The sequence below is a fragment of the Macrobrachium nipponense genome, chromosome 17 (genome assembly GCF_015104395.2).
Source record: "Macrobrachium nipponense isolate FS-2020 chromosome 17, ASM1510439v2, whole genome shotgun sequence".
NCBI classification, from domain to species: Eukaryota; Metazoa; Arthropoda; class Malacostraca; order Decapoda; family Palaemonidae; genus Macrobrachium; species Macrobrachium nipponense.
In genome coordinates this window covers 82,604,821-82,625,608 of record NC_087210.1, presented here as the reverse complement: position 1 = coordinate 82,625,608, position 20,788 = coordinate 82,604,821, and the positions used below count along the sequence as shown (strand labels likewise).

General features: G+C 40.2%; 1 protein-coding gene across 1 annotated transcript in view; it reads left to right on the top strand.

The window, feature by feature from the left end:
- The first annotated feature begins 4,418 nt into the window (after positions 1-4,418).
- LOC135196377 (facilitated trehalose transporter Tret1-like) overlaps positions 4,419-20,788 on the top strand; it is a 30,643-nt gene continuing 14,273 nt past the window's right edge. Inside the window, exons 1-6 of the mRNA XM_064223167.1 lie at positions 4,419-4,557; positions 4,784-4,857; positions 9,473-9,767; positions 11,457-11,521; positions 11,867-12,017; positions 12,192-12,354. Coding sequence (XP_064079237.1) covers positions 9,728-9,767; positions 11,457-11,521; positions 11,867-12,017; positions 12,192-12,354 — 419 coding nt within the window. The 5' untranslated portion in view covers positions 4,419-4,557; positions 4,784-4,857; positions 9,473-9,727. The remainder of the gene's footprint in view (positions 4,558-4,783; positions 4,858-9,472; positions 9,768-11,456; positions 11,522-11,866; positions 12,018-12,191; positions 12,355-20,788) is intronic.

Here is a 20,788-nt window from a genome sequence, read left to right as displayed (position 1 = left end):
TTAAGAGGAAGTTTAGCCAGCAACACCTGTATTTGGTGAGCTTATGAACCCTTGTAGGCATCGTCTTTACAACGTCACCTCATAAAGTAGGTGTCCTTTACAGTGGCACCTCATGGGATAGGTATCGTCTTTACAACGGCACCTCATAAAGTAGGTGTCCTTTACAACGGCACCTGTTAGAGTAGGAATCCTCTTTACAACGGCACCTTATAAAGTAGGTGTCCTTTACAACGGCACCTCATAAAGTAGGTATCGTCTTAACGGCACCTCATAAAGTAGGTATCGTTTTAACAACGGCACCTCACATAGTCTCCTGTTGTTCTGCTAACGTTTTCAAGGTCTTAAGCTGATATGTTTTCGTGTTTGACATCTTCAGTGCATCGTAATTTTAGTTTTTTTTTTTTTTTTTTTTTTTTTTTTTTCGTATGCTTCAAGTTCCTTGTAATCATATCCGGCAGCCTCAAGATAGCATGTTATAATTTTTAGCTTTTATTTTTTCTGTCCTCGCAATTGTGTTCTTTAGTTGTTGCTGTGTTCATAACCTTCATTTTTTTATCCTGGAAATGAATGATAAAAGCCTATATTGATCATATATAATGAACTCGTAATCAGTGAAGAAAATAATAACGAATATTATTATAATAATATGAGGGCAATATTTGTAAACTACAGTTGCGTAGATAATTAGATAATGAACCCATTTGAAAAAGAAAGTATGTATTCCTGAGCTTGACGTAGAAAATATATAATCTGGTAACGCCAAGATTCGTGACTCTACAATGCAATAATAACCGTTACTTCTAAGATTGAAATGTAACGAACCAAGTTCAACTGTCAACAATTTTCTCATCTCATTCTGGTAGGCCGAGTTCGCTCTCCGCTACAGCCAATGCGGAACCAGAGGTATTTATTTCTGGCGACTAGAAATTCATTTCTCGGATCCCACAATAAGCTGCAGGTCCCGTTGCCAAGTAACCAATTGGTTCCCAGCCACGTCAATAAAAATCTAACCCTTCGGACCAGCCCCAGGAGAGCTGTTAATCAGCTCAGTGGTCTGGTTAAACTAAGATATACTTAAGTTATCTTAAGTTTGATGTTGAAACTGAACAACATCCTCTCGATATAATCATTTTCTTGGTTATCAGTTGCATCTGCGATATTGATAAAAAGGATCTGGATGTAATAATTACATCTCGATACCTTTATTATTAGCTGGATTTAGCTCTTCCTCAGATATGGCCGTTTGGTGTAGTGGAAGTATATGGTTCTTGAATGTGAGCTGAGTTCTCTCTCTCTCTCTCTCTCTCTCTCTCTCTCTCTCTCTCTCTCTCTCTCTCTCTCTCTCTCGCTATCGTGAATTTGAGGATATCTTTATTCATCGACTGTGTTATTAATGTTTACGTGCTTTTTATGAATTTAATGATTTGATTTAATTGAATTTCCATCATTGTTTTTTATGTTTTTTTTACCAAGTTTATCTTGGCTTAACGTGAAACTGTAATGGTTAATCACATGATTTGGGATTATGAGCCCAATGTCGTAACACTGACAGTTAGATGAAGTTTATGATCAAATACGAACGTTATATTGCACTGATAGTTAGACAGCAAACTTAATGCTCAAATTTACGCTTAGAAGTGAACTTCAAACCAATTTATGGTCAGACAGTAACGCTTGATTATTATTAAACAAAACCATGCAGTTCAATAATTTTTAAACACCAAATGTTAAACATTAACTTGGTGAATTACCAGACATGGTTTTGGGAAGTAACAATAAAAAGCAATTTTTTTTAAAAGTGAAAAGTGCAACTGCTATGTTCTCCTTCTGTTACATCTTTCAAACCTCATTGTCAATTTCCCCTTTCAGCGCTGAATGACCTCATAAGACCCAGTGGTTGGCCTCTGGCCTAAATTTTATATGCTGTTCTAACAGTCAAACATTTGCTTTGTGAAACATTAACAGCCAAACACCAGGAAGTTTGACTTACGATTTTTTTTTTCTCTCATTCGCTCCTTACCTGGTAATGCTTGATTTCTCTTTCACATCAAACTCCGAAGACGTAACAGTTGCGTTTAATAACAGTTCACCTTTTCATTATATCAAATGAATGCTTTAACCGCGGTTTTATTACAGTTCTGCGCAAGTTAAAAAGAATTGTGAGAACAGTTTAACAGTATAAGCAGTTCCAGCAACACGATTATTTAAATACGACCCAGCTTTTGATCGCTTGCACTATGTCTTCAGCCGTGGTTTAGCTGTGAATGACTCTCAGACATTCAGCAATAAGTTTTAACGGCGTTGAAGGTTTTAAACTGATTCCAACAGGGGAAATTAAGTCGCGTTAGCTTGGCTGTCCTGCCTAAGACGGACTCTTCGCTTCCCAGATGGGAAGATAACTAGTACGATTTATTTCCAGCCACAAATCACCTGCGCGCTTATGCAAATGGATGTCCCACGTGTCACCAGTGACTAGGAATTTTTTATATCTCTTATCCTCTCTGTTGGGAGTTCCTTGTTTTGCATCATAAGCGTTCCTGCATTTTTAACGCTGTTTGGCTTTATACCTTTCCAAAGATTTCCTTCTGTTCGTAAAAATCTCAATTACCTTTTTGGCAACAACTTATTTTCCTTCCCTTCCCCCCCCTTCTCTCCCCATTCTTCCCCCTCCCCCCCTCCCCACCAGTAAGGACAGGTGTTGAAATGCTAATGACTGTAATTTACTTTTTTGTACTGTATAGTCTTTCACTTATAAACGCAAAGAGATCTTTCATCCATGCATGATGCCATTACGGTAACAACCAGTGTACTATATATATATATATATATATATATATATATATATATGTATATATATATATATATAGTGTCTATATATATATATATATATATATATATATAATATATATATATATATGCATTACTTTATCCGGTGGCCAAAGGGTTGTCTCGTATTCTTCCTGTAACCACAAGAAACACTGCATACTGAGATTTCTAAAACATATAGATTTCCGTTAAGGGGGCGGTTAGTGCCGTCAGTGCACCTCATGCGATGCGCTGTAGGGCATTACTCGGGGTTTTTCCCAGCTGCAACCCCTTTCATTCATTTTACTGTACCTCCGTTCATATTCTCTTTCTTCCATCTTACTTTCCTCCCTCTCCTAACATTTGTTCAATAGTACTACAACTGCGTGTTTTTCCTCCTGTTACACCTTACAAACCTTTTCACTGACGATTTCCCTTTCGGCGGTGAGTGACCTCGTAGGTCCCAGTGTTTGGGCCATCGGGGAAAATTTGATATTCTTATTGCAGCTTTATAGTGGCCCGCTGTCTCGTGTTGATGGCGTAGAACTCGTATTAAAACTTAAATAAATGAATGTATTTTGCTCTACGTACTCCAAAGGGTAAAAACCGTCTATTGTTTCATATTTTAAGTTATGGAAATTATATTAACTGCAAAAAGCTTATATTGTTTCTTACTTAAAGTTATGAACACGATATTAAATGTAAAAAAGCTTGTACCATTAACTGTCAAAAGCTAGTACCATTCATTACTTAAGAGTTATGAACATGATATCAACTGCAAAATGCTTATATTGTTTCTTACTTAAAGTTATGATGAACTCGATATTTGACTATAAAAAGCTTGTACCGTTTCTTACTTAAAGTTATGAACAAGATATCAACTGTAAAAAGTTTGTATTGTTTCTTACTTAAACTGTAAAAAGATTGTATTGTTTCTTACTTAAAGATAAGAACATGATATTAACTTTAGAATCATATCCCAAGTCTCAGTGAAAGAGACTGTCTTGATTTTTTCGCCAAGTAGGAAGCAGACATGAGACCGCTGGAGTTTTTGTAGTACCAGACGCCAAAAACCGGTTTAATTTGTATCATTAAGAGAATGTAAACCATGAATATGATAATGAGAGAGTTGTCGATATGTTAATTTTTCTCAGGGAACATAAAATTAGTTATATATATATATATATATATATATATATATATATATATATAATAATATATATATAGATATATATATATTATATTATATATATATATATATAATATATATATATATGTTCGTGTAATTCCATCTGAATATCAAGACAGTTAAAAAAAAATTGTCAGACAAGAGATAAGCAAAGCTGCTCTCAAAACAGAAGATTTACACGTTCAGGGCCAACGTTAGGGGCGGGGCCACGGTCGAGGGGAGAGGACCGGCCTATAGCCCCACCAATCCTTTCCCCAGAGTAGTAAGCCAGTGTATTGATTCTCTTTATACTCGATTATTCATTTACGTATGTCATAACAGCATAGTTTACTCCGTTTATGAACGTTAGGTGAGAATAAGTTATTCTCATAGTCTTCGTTCGTGACGAAAAGATATAAAAATAAAATATTCGGATTAAAGGTGAAGTGGCAACCGAGCGAGTTGTCGGGTGCCATGTTTGGTTAGGCGGCTGATTTATCCGCATTTGCTTTAGTCAAGAACTTGTCCCGGGTGAGAGACTTCGCTGCGCAGTCAGACTGCGTGACTGCGCGTGCATGATTCTGGTAAAGGAATAATGTAGTCTATGTAATTTTACTTAATTTATATATATATATATATATATATATATATATATATATATATATATATATATATATATATATATATATATATAATGCCTGTATGTTTGTTTATGTATATAATTTGGATTTCGTGAAAGATTTTCACTGTCAATGCAAGACAAAGTGTCGTGAGAAAATAATACTAACCCCAAAATCCAATGTGTTTCAGAGCGAATTCGCCCGAGCACTTCGCCGAGTTCGTGACAGGAGGCGCTATAAGTCGCACGGCATTAAAGATGAAAGGTAAGCGAGTTTATACATTTTTGCATGAGGTGCATTGCTACACCCAGGCATGCAGTCTTGTTATGCATAGTCGGAACGTGTAATCCCTTTTCCAAGCGCGTTTGTTTTTTAGCGCTAGTTCCAACCCCACCCCCCACCCCCTTTCATTCCTTTTAATGTACCTCCGTTCTTCATCCTCTTTCTAATATCGTTCCTCCTGCTACACTTTCCAAACCTTTTTATTATGTTAATTTCCGCTTCAGTGCTTAATTCTATTCTTCATCCGTTAACGCATTGTTTGTCCACATGGCTCTCATGCTTTGGATGCATTGTTTTTTTAAGGGACGGACAATAATATCGCACGTGATTAGACATCGGACAAGTTTGGATGGTTGCCACAAGTCTCATACAGTTGACCTTGATGCTTTTGTTGGCTTGCTTGTTGTTGCTAAAATGATTTATCTCACTGGAGTTCAGTACTGTTGTTGCTCTTTTTTTTATTGCTTTTGCGTATCACTATAAGATGCTGTAAAAGTTTTTTTTTTTTTATTACTTGTATTCAATGGGAATAGTTATGAATGCTACAGTATCAGTTAATACACCAATCGACCAATATATTAATAAATGCTCTTTTCGTATAATATATGTATATATATATATATATATATATATATATATATATATATATATATATATATATATAAAGGTATAAGCCACGAAGGAAAAATAAACAATGGAGTTTCTGCAAAATCCTTCGACTCGACGTCCTTTACTCAGCTGAGTAAAGACGTCGAGTCGAAAGATCTTATAGAAACTCCGTTGTTTATTTTTCCTTCGTGGCTTATACCTTTATTTATGGATTTATCACGTTCCAAACTTTCGTGATTCAGTTATACATACATACATACATACTATACATATATATATAATATCTATATATATATATATATATATATATATATATATATATATATAATATATATATATTATGGAGAGAGATCATCTTTTCATTCGTGTGTTCTTTTGTTACTTGATAATAGCTCTAAAATTTGAATACAAAATCAAAATCAACATTTTCTTACACCGTACATTTCTTGCTACATTTTTCAAGTTTATTTTGGTCGAAAAATATAGGTCTCATGTACTCTTGTTATAGTTGGCTCTATCTTCCTTCCATTGAAGGTAATATTGTTTGTATTTTGACCTGAATGGAATTTATTGACAGCTAGATATATTTCCTGCCATTAAAAGTACTGAACAGAAAATAATGCATCTGAACAATTATCATAATATGATTCAGTACAGAAAATCTTGTTCGATAGAGAATATTACTTGTTAAGATTAAATTTCAACCTTGGAGCAAATCTGAACTATAATAGATTCACATCAACCTGCATTTGATGTCTAGGCCAGTCCCTTACGACGCTCCTGATTGGCTGTTGATAAGCCAATCACAGGGCTGGACTCTCAGTCTCTCTCGAGAGGGTTCACATAAGCAGGATGTATGTTCCTCCTCTCCTGAGGGGTACTTTTGAAATACGTATCCCTCAGGAGAGGTGGAACATACATCCTGCCTATGTGAACTCTCGAGGGAGACTGAGAGTTTCCAGTCCCGTGATTGGTTCATCAACAGGCAATCAGGAGCGTCATAAAGGACTGGCCTAGACATCAGATGCACGGTTGATGTGAATCTACTATAGCACTCAAACAGGTTTGAAATCACTTCCAAGGTGATCCTTACAAGCGTATTCAGTATTACTGACTGCACTGTGGTCAAACTTTTTGTTTTATTCTTCTTGCTGTCAGCTGTTAGCACTTCTCACATGGCTCTGACTTCCGAGCAGGAGATACAAAGCTTTTCTGCTGTGGGTTAGTTGTAACTTCTGTGTCCTTGTGACCCAGATGAAATCCAAATACGAGGTCAAACGTTCGGTAGGACTGAAACTTATTCTGTCACTGAATTGTCAGTTTCATTAAACATTCATACATATCAAACTGAAATTGGATTGACAGCGGAATGTAAGAAATGTATTACTTTTAAAGGGTATAGATTGAAAACAAGAAAAAATATAAATAGATGGATCTTATAAGAAATAGATACGGAAACTCCTTGAGATGAGAGAAGCCCTTGGCTAGAAAAACGACGTATGTTGGACGTAGGATTTAATCCTGCTGCTTTTTAAGCTGCTCTAGACCTTGAGGAATGTTCGTCCTTGTTGCTGCTGGAGGCTTCGAGCAAAGAGTAAATAGGTCTGGTCACTTCCTCTCTTGCTCTGCTCGGTTCCCTTGTGCAGTTTTTGGTCATAAGTAACAATGGGTTTCCCCGTGGCATGGTAAATGTAGGAGTTTGATTACTTTGATGAATATACAGTGCCAGAAAATAATGTTTTGGCCCCAAAAATATTCCCCAAGTTATTCTCTCTCTCTCTCTCTCTCTCTCTCTCTCTCTCTCTCTCTCTCTCTCTCTCTCTCTCTCTCTCTCTTCACACATGCTGTTGAATATATGTTTAAACTTTTGCGAGTCGTGTAGCAGAATCATTTTCTACACTGACAAAGGGAATAGCATCAGTTACTAAGCCGTACCCTTTGCTGCAAGAGAAAAGCACAGACTATGTAGCGATGGGCGCATCACGCCCGTCGTTAAGAACAGGCATGCTAATGATGAATTTTAAGAAATAAATTCCGTTACACAATTGACATTTCAGTTCTCTGAAAGTTTGTTTCTTAAGAGTGTAACATTGTTACAAGTTGAAAAAAGATTATATCGTCATCCCAAAGCAGCTTCTATATACTGTATTATTATTCTGTACACGAGAATCCATTTACAAAGTAACGCACCACAATATAATTGAGTTTGTTTCATTATAACACAACGGTTTTGCTCCACCAGGTGGGAGAATATTATTACATCTTTGACACAAATGTCAAGTGGTTGTATGATTCAGCAGTTATAGCAATATTTTCCATTTCAGTCGATGGTAAACTTGGCTCTTCACTGAATGGGGTCTGTTTATGATGGAGAATCCTTTGTGATGTATGTGAACTGAAAGAAACGTGCATGATTGTCCAAATGCATATTATTCATAATGTATGTACATATACATAACTGTGTGTGTAATTCCTGGGAACCAGCCTGAGAAGAGCCCTAGTTAGGCTCAGAGGTCTGGTTAAACTAATCTTTTATCCTGTCCTATCCTGTGTGTGGTAACATATAATGAAGTACTTGGTTTCTTCCATTTCTGTCTGCTAACTGTTGCTTGTTATTTCCCATTCCTGTGATCATTTTCACGAACTTAATTGATCTTCTATTTTTATCTAAGAGTTCATGTTCATATGCCCATGGTACCCTCTGCCTTGTCCAAAACATTCTTTCATAGCCTGAGAGTAAAGGTGAAAGTTAGCGATGAATTATGATGATTTTATAACAAGAGGAGAGTTCCTCTTGACAGGTATCTAGTGATTACCTACTATATTTAGAGAATCACAGCCGAAATTTTGCCTATTTAAACCATTTATAACCTTTGGAATTACATTTTTGATGCTGAGAGAGAGAGAGAGAGAGAGAGAGAGAGAGAGAGAGAGAGAGAGAGAGAGAGAGTCTCTTTGCGTCTTAACTGTAAATGGGAGAGACTTGGATTGAAACCCCCTATAGAAAGAAGGAAATGGGATTATAATGCAAGAAACATCCTTGTCAATGGCCCATTCACGGCCCACCATTCTTGGTTCATTCATGACCCTTATAGCTTGCAGATGGCCAGCTCGGTGAGAACTGAAAGTCAGCTCAGTGGTCTGGTTAAGCTACTTTAATAAATAATGATAACATAGCTTGCAGTGGTTAGTAATCTTGGAGACTAAAGTGACAGATGTTATGCCACTTGTAAGGTCATGAATAATGTCTTGGGCTTCGGAAGCAACAAATCAGCCTAAGTATCTGTTTGGTTGTTTACTTGTTTCAGTGGTATAGATCAGGCTATGCTTATGGTCCTATGCATGCTAGCAGCCTCTAAGTGACAGTAATTTGTTGGAGTGAATGAAAGGGCTAGGAAGTTTCCTTCTCACTATCCAAGTGAAAATAGTATGGTAGTATCTGTTTGGGCTCTTTTACTTACCCAGAAGAGTTGAAAGACCCAGACTTAACTGGGTGAGAATTATGTGGGAGCGGTGCGGGTGTTGGAGATGAGTGGAGATTGGTGAAAGACAAAGGACAGGAAAGGCACAAGTAGCGGAAATTGCCAGAGGCCCTATGTGTGTGTGTGTGTGTGTGTGTGTGTGTGTATGTGTGTAGTGCTGGAGGTGATTATGATGACGAATATATCGTCATGTATTCTTAAATTCTGTTGTGTTTTCAGAAAAATTACTTCTAAAGCTTTGTCCAAATTCACTTCATGTGAGCGAGAAAAAGCTCATGTATTATTATTATTATTATTATTATTATTATTATTATTATTATTATTATTATTATTATTATTATTTATTTATTTTATATTATTATTATTATTATTATTATTATTATTATTATTATTATTTCTAACATCCTATTTATACTCAAGTATTGCTATATAACTTCTTTTTGTTTCCATGTATCACATTACAGTATTTAATATATTTTTTTAATATCCTTTTTTTTTATTTTCAGAATGCTAGGTAGTGCTATGGAGAAAATTACGCCTTGCCATCGTAATGAACTGCGTTGAACATTGGTTCATTACTGATCCTGCAGTAACTCTTTGCAAGTCAATCTCTCAAGTTGATCATTTGCTATCAACTAATATCCCCTGGAGTCAATTAGTCACTCCTGTCGCTTTTGTTTTTGTATGAAGTTGTGATAAACAGTATTTTGCGGATCTCAGATATTTTCACACAGCGTTGTTGCACATTTGATTGATGGGAAATGGAGGAAACTGAAGAAAAACAGTCTGAAAGATTGACAGGTAAGAATAAGAAAGATTTTGGAAGGAATACTAAGTATATTTAATACTGATATACCTGAGTCTTACACATGAGGCAGGATTGTCATTTGGTCATCTATTGCTTTTCGTTTATATACTGCATGGATTGTTAAGTGATTGATGCACAAACTGTTTTGTTTGGTGTTAGTTCGTAAGTTGTTCTGTTCCCAAATAAGTTGTTTCTCATGAACTCTTAAAAGTTACTTTAAGTGGCATAGGTGCATTGGAATCATGTTGATTTATATCGGACGTCCAGTATCAAATGATGGTGTGGGTTTTGTTTATTTTTAAATAAATGTATCAGTATTATATGTAGGTACCCATGTCTCCCTCAAAAAAGCTGAACACCAATAAATTGGATTTTTCTGGATTATTGGAAGTCAAGTAACTGACATGTTTTATATTTTTCAGTGTGGATTTTATCTTTGCTTCGTACGTTTTCCATTTCTTGACCAGGTCAAAAAGTGTGTTTTGTTATTCTTTGCGCATAACTTATTACTTTGAGTTTTACAATCCGTAAATATTTTTTAACTTATTACTTTGAGTTTTACAATCCGTAAATATTTTGTGATGATAAAATTGCGTGACTTAACCCCAAGCAACATTTTTGAGTGATCTTGCAAATAGTAAATTCTCTTTGCATACTGGTTACAGTGTATCTTTGCACCCAGCCTGGAATGTTAGTTTGGTCGTAGATTGTTCTCAAAAACGCCACTTCTATTATGCTGGGAACCCAATATATTTTTTCCGCTCTTTCATCTTTAGGGTTGAAAACTTCAGGGCCTAGAACTTCAAGCTCTTTAGCAATACTTGCCTCTCTCTCTCTAGTTGAAATCTCTACCAAATACTCTACGAATCAATTTGATTAGTTATCAACAATTCTTGGATCCAAAACTAATTTTATTAAGACGAATTCTCTCTCGTGAAAGGTAATTGAATTAGAAACTTAATACTATTTATATACCATGTGGTTTAAAGTCTCACATTTTATTTTGCATCTTAATGATATAAAACAACTATAGCACGAAAAGAAGTGATAATTTTCCTGGGGCTTTAACTCTGTCTTGGTTTGAGCAAATAGACTTTTACATTTATTCTCAAAGTTACGTTTACTGCATTTGGACCCCAAATATCATTCATTTTAGTGCTATATCATGGTAATCTCTAATATTTGGAACCAGTGAATTCTGAGGACAACTTTCCACATGAAGAGGCTGAATAATATTAATGATTGAATATCATTTTTGACCTTATACTACCAGATCTCAGGCCACATATTCATTTTAATGCAGCCTTAGGCTGGGCCTTGCAGTCATGTATTTTAAATTGTGCTATTGGTTTAGGAAGTAAAATTCTAACCTCGCCCAATCAGCCTTTTATTCATTTATCATTTACAGCTGTGTACAGCCACTTGAAACTTGAAAATGAAATTCAGTGGACATTCAATCTCATCAGTGCTCGAAGCCTTTAGATATTCAAAAAGAACATCACTGTTACCACCACAAAACCCAAATCCTAATAGTCTTTGTTTTAGAAGGATAACTTTTAATTAGTGGAATTTGATATATGTAAGATTACTTTTTAGTAGAGGTAATGATCAAAGTTTGTATGCTAAATCACTGTCTTATTATTATTTCTTGCAATCTTTCACTGTATACCACATTATTCCAGTTGAACATGAGCCACGGCTTCCAGAGGAATCAAAGGAGCAGTGGAGGAAGAGGATTCTAATGCAGGTATACGGAAGTAATGTTATTCTAGTTTCCTATATGTAGTTTCCTTTATTAAACTGTAATAAAATGTAAAGTTAACTTTAAAAACCTTGCAATTCTTGCATAATTAATTGTTTTCTGGGTCTGTCATATCAGTTATGTTTTATCTACTATATGTCAAAATCCTGACATTGTCGTCTTTAAACTCTAGGTTCATTCTGACTCTAAACAAAATGTAGACCCATCCTGTTAATGAATCCCTTTTGTAAGATCACAACCTGTTAACTGAGTTGTCTGTACAATGTTTAAAGTTGTTCAATAATTATCACTGCTTTGAGTGAAACAATATAATAATTTACCTTCTTGCAGGTATTGATGGTTCTTGGGGCAAGCTTTGGACATTTGGGATTGGCTGTTGTAGCAGCTTGGCCAAACCCAGCAATCCCTGAACTTCAGAAGAACAACACTAATATCTATGGAAATTATATGTCCCTGAATTCATGGCAGCTGGACATGCTTGGTAAGAGTTATTGCGGTGATGCACTTGTCAAGGTATTTTAAAGTATGGATTAGGTGGTGAAACAAGGAAGACTGCTTAAATCATAAAGGCTGTTATTATTATTATTATTATTATTATTATTATTATTATTATTATTATTATTATTATTATTATTATTATTATTATTATTAACAGGGAGCCTTGTTTCTCTTGGGAACCTTCCTGGGACTTGGTTATGGGGATGGCTGGTTGCAAAAATAGGCAGAAGAAAATCCATGATGCTTTTAATTTTTCCATACACACTTGGATGGGGGCTGGTAGCCTTTGCTCCAAATGCACCAGTGTTACTGGCTGGAAGGTTAGTGATATTATTTAGTATTACTATTATGCACAGACACACACAGCCCACTCGTGCTTGATTTCACAAACACATGCAATTACCTATGTTGGTATGTTCTCTTGAATGTGATTGAAAGCAGAAACCTCAGCATCTTCAGTGTAATGTACAGCATACATTTATTTATACCCTCCCAAACATGTTTTCCAATCTTAATCTTGATGGTTGTACCATTTTATACACTGTATATATCTCTATATATTTTAGTGCTTATATATATAACGTATTATATATATACATATATATATATATAGTTATATATATATATATATTATAATTTATATTTATATATATATCATATATATATATATATTATATATTATTAATTAATATATTATATATTATTATATATATAATACATACAGTGGTACCTCGACGTAGGAAATTAGTAATCCGTTTCGAGGCGGCCTTCGTAACCTGAGCTTTTCGTATCTTGAACCGCATTTTACATGTAAATTGCCTAACTCGTTAACATACTTGATTAATATTCAGCTGCATGTAATGTTCAATCCCATATCTGGGCTCAGCCCGTGTCGCTTCGTGAAATATCCCTTCAGTTCATATTTCTAAGGTAAATAATGCTAACATTACCAGAGAAAACTAAAAAAGGGGGATGTCAGAGTATCCTGACTCGCTCACCCTAAATAAAAAGAGGGTGTCGGTATGGTACTGGGGCGAGTGAAACCACTACCACGGACCTCTTGTCATTTAGACCTCTCCTCCACCAAAATCCCCCTGCTAGAGAGAGCTGGTACACAGCCCGCGCCAGCAACTACTACTACTTGCTCCCCCACGCCAACACCAGCGCCTCTAGTGGCCATCCTTTCCGTTAGCAACATCCTGCACGCACGTGTTTTTTCTCTTTCGTGATTTTGTGCTTACGTTTTGGATTTTCCTTACCATTATGGAACTTCAAGCCATCGCCGCAGCTAAGTTAAGTACTGCCTAAGTGTTACACGTAATTTTAGCCAGTCAGGGCCCATTTTACAGCCGTTTTTTAGGTATTATAATGATGCCTCCTGCGACATGGCTTCAGACTCGCCATACCGGCTCGCCTCGTGTCTTCTATACCGTTGTAGCTACATCTGTGCAGTATTTATGCTTATTTATACATGTGGTGCAAGATGTGCTATTTGTATTTGTATTTTATTTGTATTTTATTTTGGGAATCTTATGCCTTTATGTCTTAGCTCAGTGTTCATGCATGCATGTCCCTTTGTCTAGGTCTGTTAGGCATGTGGGGTCGTATGCCCCTCTCTCTCTTTTAGTCCTACCACCCTGGCCGTCGCCCTCCGTTTCTACGTATAGGCAGAGGCCAGCTCCCGAGTTGTTGGGCTTCCTACCTTCCAGGTAGATTAGCCTAGCTTCTCTAGGACGTTGCTTTTCCTTTGTCTTATGATTCCCTTCCTTTCTATTCTGATATGGTGTTTTATTTACATTGCATGTTAGAGACGGTTTGGGCTAGCCTAGGCTATCTCAGTTCGCCTGGTCTATCCATCCGCGTGGTCCTACCACGTTCGCGGTGGACCAGACGATCGCCACGAGCCACCAGCTCAGTCCCCCTACCTGCTTCCCTCCCCCCTACGCGGGTGGGGAGGCAGGTCGCGCTCGCTCACGGTTGCCACGGCAACCATCCGGGCTCTCCTCCCCTCTTCCTCTCTCCCCAGAGAGGATACGGGAGTCACGGGGGGGGTTCCTGAGTCTGGCTCTTCACACCGTTCTCTCCCAGGGTTCCATGGGGGGTTTCTTATGTGCTCGGGTTGGGTTAGCCACCTCGCTCGCTCATACTTGGTCTTCCTCGGGTCCCTCCTCAGCTCTCTCCTACCCCGGTCACCCCCAGCCTACCCACCGCGCCAGCGGCGGGCTCAACTGTCCCCGCCAGTTCCTTGGGGGGTGACGGAGAGTGGCACCTCTACATGCATCTATATATATATATATATATATATATACGATTTGTTTCTTTTTTATCATTTGTGTTATCATTATGTTTGTTTATTCCGCTAGACCGGCGGAGTGCCCGCTCACCATCCGGGCTCTCCTCCTGCCTGCGGAATTTTTATACGGCGGAGCTGAGCTTCACCTACCCTTGTTATTTCTTATCCGGATTAACCCTATCATGTTCCTCCGCCGTCCTTGTACTCCTCACCCCGGCGTATAGCCTGGTAGCTAGTTTGGTGAAACTCCTTACTCCGGTGGCCCGGAAACTATCTGACTAGTATACCAGGTTTTACGGACTTATCTCTACAGGAGAACAGGAGAGGGCTAATACCAAAAATTTTCACTCCGGCATGCAGCGGAGTATTATATCTCTTAACGGGCTAGTCCTGTTAGTAAGTGCCGATACTCATGTATCTGTTCACTTACAGGCTACCAACTGCCAGGAACCCGGCTGCAATGCCATATTGCAGGACCCCTGTGGGCACGAGGTCTGCCGGACTCACGCCCCCTGCGCCATCCGCCATGGTGACATAGTGGTATGGCATCACGAAGCCTGTTCCATATGTTACGATTTTGGTGGATCAATTTTCCTCCGGCGTAAGTATATACCGGAGTACTTTGCTTATAACTGGTTATTCAGGCAATCCTATAAGAGATATAAACGTTATTTAGTTTTAGATAATTAATCATATAACTTTGGGGCTTCGTTGTAAGGATTACAATGACCCTCTCTTCCAGGCTGCCACCGTGAAAGACACTGCATCAGCTACTCTGAGGGCCTGAGTCGGCGGGTTCGGGAAGAATGTGTCTAAGGGGCAGCCATACATCCTGGACAAGAGTATGGCAGTCCGCCTCTTCCCGGGCGGGAAATCAACTGGATATGTCGACCCGGCAGCGGCGGCTCCTTGCATCGCCGCCATTCAGCAGCAAGTGGCGCAGGCGCTGGCGGCCAAGGCAACCCAGAGATCATTGAAGAAGTGGCTACCCTGGACCTGAATTTAGAGCCAATGGCGGTAGGTGAACCAGGTAACTTGTTAGTTGAGGTAGGTTTGTTGGGGGCACAAGGGCTTCCCTTGGGTCCGTCTGGATCTTCTTCTCCTAATTACTCTTCTACTTCTTTCCAAGGCTTTTCAGAGAGTGATGTTCCGGTCAGGTCGAAATCCACTTCAGCTATCCCTAAAGTGAAAGGGAAGCGGGAGTTGAAGACCCTAGAGAAGACGTCGTCTAAGAAGACCACGTCTTCCACATCTCATAAGTCTCCAGCTCACCACCCCGGAGCAGAGAAATCGAAGTCCTCTTCGACTTCACATTCTAAAGGGTCCAGAGGCAAGTCCTCGAAGGATAAGGCCCGTGCTTCTACAGAGCCTGAGCCTTCAACGTCCACCGGAACACGTCCTAAGACTCCCATGGCTATCAGGGACCCTAGTCCCTTTGATACCGAGGCATTTACTGCAAATATAATGCAGCAAATGGGGAACTTGGTCGGAAACCTAGTTAACGACAAGTTCGAACAGATGTTTTCGCACATCTCCACCTCGTTCGAGGAGTCTGGTCAGTCTATCCGGAATATTTCGGAGAGACTGACAAATCAAGAGAATCTGATGGCAGCCCTCAGGGAGAATCCCGCAGCAGTTCTCCCACAGTCAGGTATGGCGGTGCAACCCATGCCGGACTATGATTCCCTTCCTCTCTTCACGGCGAATAATCCATGGAGGGTTGCAGCATATGCCCCCTTTAAAGACGGCATGTTGACCTTGCCGGATTGTGGTACTCGAAGAATAGAAGACTTCGAGTTTCACCCCACCAACCTTCAACCACCATTTATGGGCTATGCCCGTCTGACAGAGACGGCAATGAGAAGGGAGGATAGGATCCCAAAAGAAACGGTAATTTATAGCCGGGATCAAGCTCAAAGGGAGTGGATCAGGAGCTTAGAAGATTGGGACTGCGTAAACACCAAACTTCAGGCTTTCAAAAGCCCCTTTACCATCTTTGTGGCAGAGGAAGAAACACCCATCCCCTTCACCACAAAGCTAGCAGAGTTGACTCTCCAGGCCGCCATGGAAGACGAGCCTATGCCCCAACTTATGGAGACGGAGCCAACATCACTTCTCCTTCCAGGGACCGAAGACCTTTGGGCAGATCTCCCGGCTACTTTCACGGTAGGGGAGCTCAAACCAGATTGTGCAATAGCACAATTTGGCGAGAGACTTCCTAGGCTTTTGGATAACCTTATCCAAGCAGAATTTGATGCTAGGACTAGGTTAGGGAGGACCTTGAATGCCCTAGTGATGACGGAGGTTGCCGCGGTGATGTACGGGACGGAACCTCTATTTAAACTTCTGGCCAAAGCACAGACACACACCGTTCAGTGTGATCTGTACGACTTTGTCATGGCAAGACGCAACTGCAGGAAACATGTACTGCAAGAGGCGACGATCCGTCATGAACCAAATAAACTACTTGCGTCTTCAATCTGGGGTGCTGACCTCTTTCCAGAGGCTGTATTGAACGAGGTCCAGCACGAAGCAACAAGGCTTAACCAGAGCCTTAAGGGTCCGCTGGGGCCTGTCATCTAAGAGGAAGCCCGAACCTACTTCCTCAGCTTCAAAGAAGCTGAAAAAGCCTAGGAAGTTCCCACCTTTCCAGGCTGCTCAGCAACAACAGGTGGTACAAGCCGTGCTGATGTCCCAGGTGGTTCAACCTTCCACTTCTAAGAATCAGTCCCAGCAAATACTACTACTGACCTCTCAGAATCAGCCTTCGACCTCGTACGCAGTATCTCCGGCCTTCAATCCAGTCTTTGAAGGTCAGGCGTTCCAAGCCTTTAATAGGTTTGGAAGAGGAAGCCGGGCCAGTGGTACATTTCGCCAAAGAGGTGGCGGAAGAGCACCTAGCAGAGGTAAACACTTCCGGGGAGGACGTGGATCACGCCCTGCCCCAAGTCAGTGAGAACCCTCAGGTAGGAGGGAGCCTGTTTCTCTATCGTCACAGATGGGGATTCAGCAATTGGGCACAAAGCATTGTGTCCAAAGGACTGGGATGGAGTTGGAACAAAGGTCCCCCTCCATCCAAGACCTTCCTTCAAAAACCAACAAAGGAATTGACGGAGTATGCTCAAGAACTCCTTCAGAAAGGGGTAGTATCAAGAGTCAAACATTTAAAGTTTCAAGGGCGCTTGTTCAGCGTGCCAAAGAAAGGCTCAACCAAACGAAGAATAATCTTAGACTTGTTCCGTCTAAACTTATTCATTCGTTGCAACAAGTTCAAAATGCTGACTATCTCGCAGGTGTGGACCTTACTTCCCCATGGGGCCGTCACCACCTCTATCGATCTTACAGACGCATACTATCATATCCCAGTTGCAAGACACTTCCGACCGTACCTAGGCTTCAGACTGGGAAACCAGGCATTCTCCTTCAAAGTGATGCCCTTCGGGTTGAACGTGGCCCCCAGGGTGTTCACGTAGATAGCGGAATCAGTAGTTCAACAACTAAGATCCCAGGGGATAATGGTAGTAGCGTATCTGGACGATTGGCTCGTTTGGGCAACAACCGTCGAAGAATGCCTCAAAGCCACGAGCAAAGTATTACAGTTTCTGGAACATCTGAGGTTCCAATAAAAACAAGGCCAAGTCCAGGCTAACGCCGGAATCTCGCTTTCAATGGCTCGGCATTCAATGGGACCTGAACTCCCACACTCTGTCAATTCCGTTGGGCAAAAGGAAGGAAATAGCCAAAGCAACAAGGCAATTCCTCAAGTGCAAACTAACATCAAGGAGAAACCAGGAAAGAATCCTAGGCTCTCTCCAGTTTGCGTCAGTTACAGATGTTCTGCTAAAAGCAAAGCTGAAAAATATAAATCGGGTCTGGCGCTCAAGAGCAAACAACAAATCTCGGGACAAGTTGTCAGCCATCCCGCCGATTCTCCGCAAACGACTCCGCCCCAGGGCGGAGGTCAAGAACCTGTCCAAGTCGGTCCCTCTTCAATTTCCCCCTCCGGCGTTGGTTATCCCCACGGACGCTTCTCTAAGGGGGTGGGGAGGATACTCCCAATTCAGGAAAGTACAAGGGACTTGGTCACCTCAGTTCCGCCAGCGTCATATAAATGTATTAGAAGCTATGGCAGTATTCCTCACATTGAAGAGGCTTCTACCAGCCAAGAAATCCCACATCAAGCTGGTATTGGACAGTGCAGTAGTAGTACACTGCATCAACAGGTGAGGATCCAAATCAAGTCATGTGAACCACGTCATGATAGCCATTTTCTCACTAGCAGCCAAGTACAAATGGCATCTATCCTCCACTCATCTGGCGGGAGTAAGGAACGTGATAGCAGACGCCCTGTCTCGCTCAGTTCCTCTAGAGTCGGAATGGTCTCTGGACAGGCGCTCATTCCAGTGGATATGCCAAAAGGTCCCAGGCCTCCAGGTAGATCTTTTCGCATCACAATCGAACCACAAGCTCCCGTGCTATGTGGCCCCCAACCTGGACCCTCTGGCTTATGCCACAGACGCCATGTCCATAGATTGGAATCAGTGGAAGAAGATATACATCTTTCCTCCAGTGAATCCTCTATTGAAAGTCCTGAACAAGCTCAGATCTTTCAGAGGACAAGTTGCTCTAGTAGACCCGGACTGGCCCAAGAGCAACTGGTTCCCCCTTCTTCTGGAATTGGGTCTCCGGCCTCAACGGATTCCCAATCCCAAGCTATCTCAATCAGTACAAATGAGGACTGTGTTCGCTTCCTCAGGAATTCTCAAAACCCTAACTTTATAGACTTCATGAAGTTCGCGGCTAAAAGAGATGCAAATATTGATCCTCAAAATATCCTTTTCTTAGAATCGGATAAAAGAGAATCAATTTGCATCAGTATGACGCAGCAGTTAAAAAGCTAGCAAATTTCCTAAAGGAAACAGATTCTCGAACCATGACTACTAATCTGGCTATCTCTTTCTTCAGATCCTTATTTGAAAAAGGTCTAGCAGCTAGTACTATTACGACCAATAAGTCAGCCTTAAAGAAAATCTTCCAGTTTGGCTTTAAAATAGACTTAACGGACTCTTATTTTTCGTCTATTCCTAAAGCTTGTGCTAGGCTCAGACCATCAGAGAGACCTAGCTCAATCTCATGGTTCTTAAATGATGTTCTCAAACTGGCTTCAGAAACTGACAACAATACAATTCATGTAACTATATACCACTCCTAAGGAAAACATTATTTCTGCTAAGCTTGGCCTCAGGAGCCAGGATATCTGAACTGTCGGCTCTCTCCAGAGACTCTGGCCATATCGAATTTCTCCCTTCAGGAGAAGTTCTTCTATCCCCAGATCGTAGTTTTTTGGCCAAAAATGAGGATCCCTTAATGAGATGGGCTCCTTGGAAGATCCTCCCTCTTCCTCAAGACCCTTCTCTATGTCCAGTGACGACCTTACGAGCCTATCTGTCCAGGACATCTTCTAGGTCCTCAGGTCCCCTATTCATAAGGGAAAAAGGTGGCACCATTTCCTTAAAAGGAATTAGGCAACAAATCCTATACTTTATCAAACAAGCCAACCCTGATTCATTCCCTTAAGCCCACGACATCAGGGCAGTAGCCACCTCAATTAATTATTTCCAACATATGAATTTCGATGATCTAAAGAAGTATACAGGCTGGAAGTCGCCGACAGTTTTCAGACGTCACTACCTGACACTCCCTAAGTACTTTTAGTCATAGATCCAGATCTCCTGTCTACCTGCCTCACTAACATTTTTCCTGTGATCCTGCCACCAGGCTCTACCCTGTTTTGAGCCTTAGCTGCCAAAAGGCTATATCGTGATGTTTTCCCTTATTTTTATGTTAGGGTTACTCACAACTGTATATATTGCCAAAAGGCTATATCGTGATGTTTTCCCTTATTTTTATGCTAGGGTTACTCACAACTGTATATATTGTATTATTCTAGTTTTAAGTTATCATAAGTTAGCATAAGTATACTGTTAAGTCCTATTACTTATTTTAAGGCTAACATAAGTTACTATAAATTAGTTTAAGTATTTATATGATAACTTTGTAACATTTAATCTAGGTTATACTCATCTTATGTCTTTTCGTGTTTTCTTATTACCTCTTACTGTTACCTTTTCCCCAAGCTTGTGGCTAATTCTCTGGTACTATTTCACGAAGCGACACGGGCTGAGCCTAGAAAAGGGATTTTGACGAAGGAAAAATCTATTTCTGGGCAAGGGCCCGTGTCGCCCAGTGAAATCCCCCCCTGTTTTCTCTCCCACCCTTGTGCCCAAGCTTGGTCTTCTAACGTCAAGGATGGCCACTAGAGGCGCTGGTGTTGGCGTGGGGGAGCAAGTAGTAGTAGTTGCTGGCGCGGGCTGTGTACCAGCTCTCTCTAGCAGGGGGATTTTGGTGGAGGAGAGGTCTAAATGACAAAGAGGTCCATGGTAGTGGTTTCACTTGCCCCA